The 2,051-nt window shown below is 42.8% G+C and overlaps 1 protein-coding gene across 1 annotated transcript in view; it reads left to right on the top strand.

Moving 5' to 3' along the window:
* LOC101859867 (acetylcholinesterase-1-like) overlaps positions 1-1,629 on the top strand; it is a 6,545-nt gene extending 4,916 nt beyond the window's left edge. The window contains exon 2 of the mRNA XM_013084082.2: positions 10-1,629. Within this exon, the coding sequence (XP_012939536.1) occupies positions 10-1,340 (1,331 nt within the window). The 3' untranslated portion in view covers positions 1,341-1,629. The remainder of the gene's footprint in view (positions 1-9) is intronic.
* The last annotated feature ends 422 nt before the right edge of the window (positions 1,630-2,051 follow it).

Here is a 2,051-nt window from a genome sequence, read left to right as displayed (position 1 = left end):
CACCCCCAGAGGGTCAGTTTAATGCCAAGGAAGAGGCAGTCCCGTGCATCCGTCCCTTGTCCCATCTTTACGGCACTCCGCCAGGCAGGGAAGACTGTCTTCTCCTAAACATCTTCATGCAGAACCTACCTCTTGACCCCATGAACCACCGCAGGAAGGTTCTGGTCTTCATACACGGGGGTGGTTACAGTGTGGGTGCGTCACGAGAATACGACCCTGGCACCTTGATTACAACTGACGACATTATCGTGGTTACCTTGAACTATAGGCTTGGAATTCTCGGGTTCATGAGCACGGAAGATGAGGCAAGTCCCGGAAACTTCGGCCTGTGGGATCAGGCTTTGGCCCTGAACTGGGTGAAGACTCACATTGCTTCGTTTGGTGGAGATCCTGATGACGTCACAGTCGCTGGCGAATCAGCAGGCGGTATTTCTATCCAGCTTTTAGCGATATCCCCATTTGGGAAAGGACTTTTCACGAAAATGTTCTCTCTTAGTGGTGGAGCGGCATTTATAACACAAGAAAATATGGCACCTCTGAAAGATGCTTTAGAATTGGCTGACCATTTCGGTTGCAGGAGAAAAGATTTACCCACGACAAGTAGTGTTTCGGAAAGTAAAGGCATTTTAAAATGTTTGAGAGACGTTCCAGAAGAAGAATTTGCTCGATATAATTTTGTTGGTATTGACAGAATTCGTTTTTCACCGAGAATTGACGGCGTCTTTATCCCTCTAGTTCCAAAAAGGCTTTTAAAAGATGAAACTTTCCTAAAGTCTGTCGGCTTTTTCGACAGGTCGTACCTTGTTCTTCTTGATAATAACGAACGGTCTCAAATGAAAGCATATATCCAACGTACGAAAACAGCCATATACAGAAATTATACCGCCTCCGAAACGGAGAAAGCTGTAGACTTCTCCAGCATGGTAAGTATTGCCCGTGACACTTACATTACTTCTAGAATAAACCTTCTAAACAAACAGACTTGTCTGGAAAAAGTACTAGACTGGTACGAAAGAAGAGAAACGTTCGATAACGCCGCTACAAGCATAATGGCAGATGTCTTATTTCTTTTTCCCTCCATTGACTTTCTAGAGGCAGTCGGTCTCCGGAAGTCTTCCAGTGGCCGTTTTATTCTTTTCGACCACTTTCCCAGCATCCTGAGGGGATATCCCAATAAAGGCATGGTGCACGGAATGGACATTCCCTACTTGTTCGACTATAATATGACGTATCTTGGCAAGTTGACAGGACTCTCCCTGCCTGAGGGTTTGAACGATGAAGAACTGCTGATGAAAACGTCATTTATATCTCTGGTAGTGGACTTCGTCAAAACAGGGTAAGGTTTTCATCTACAGCCATTATTTTTTTTCTCTCGATAAACTGCAGGTAGTTGGAAGGTACTGTCTTACCCCTGGATGCTTGTATATAGTCATCATCAGACGATAAAACGTCTTTTTGGGGGGAGGGGATTCTTTTTGCAGTTAATTTGACCTTTTTAAAAATCTGATTTTAGGTACATTGGAGTCTGTTTAAACTGAAATCTGCGGGCTTGTCGTAAATTTCTTCTGTTTACCCAAATTCTTTGTTTAATAGGTGTTGCTCAAATAGAAGTAATAAATATCGGGGATTTTCTTTTCTTTCAGTTTACCACTGTTTTTGGATTAACTGTGTTCATTTTAAGCTGACTCTGCTGTATATGACATTGGGATAATTAAATCCTTTGAACATTTTTGGCCCTTTCTTTTTTAATGAAAACTTCGTATACTTCAGAGACAGTGGTCTCTTGTGTTCTTAGATCATGTTAATGCCTACTTTATTCCTTATTTCCTCGAGAATGTTATATTGCGACCTACTATCTTACTTTTTATCAAAAGCACACGAGTTCTTGCTCCTTCAGATGGGGGCTCCATAGTTTTAATATAGGAGAGTAAAGAATACACCTGCCGTGATACTGCGTGTCGTAAGAGGCGACTAAATGTGCATAGGTCTGGTGGCCCGAAAAGTGCCAGTTTGCGGAGGACCAACTACCCGACCCAGTAAAAACGGAAAGT

This window comes from Aplysia californica, unplaced genomic scaffold (genome assembly GCF_000002075.1).
Source record: "Aplysia californica isolate F4 #8 unplaced genomic scaffold, AplCal3.0 scaffold00271, whole genome shotgun sequence".
NCBI classification, from domain to species: domain Eukaryota; kingdom Metazoa; phylum Mollusca; class Gastropoda; order Aplysiida; family Aplysiidae; genus Aplysia; species Aplysia californica.
This window is presented reverse-complemented; position numbering and strand designations above follow the sequence as displayed.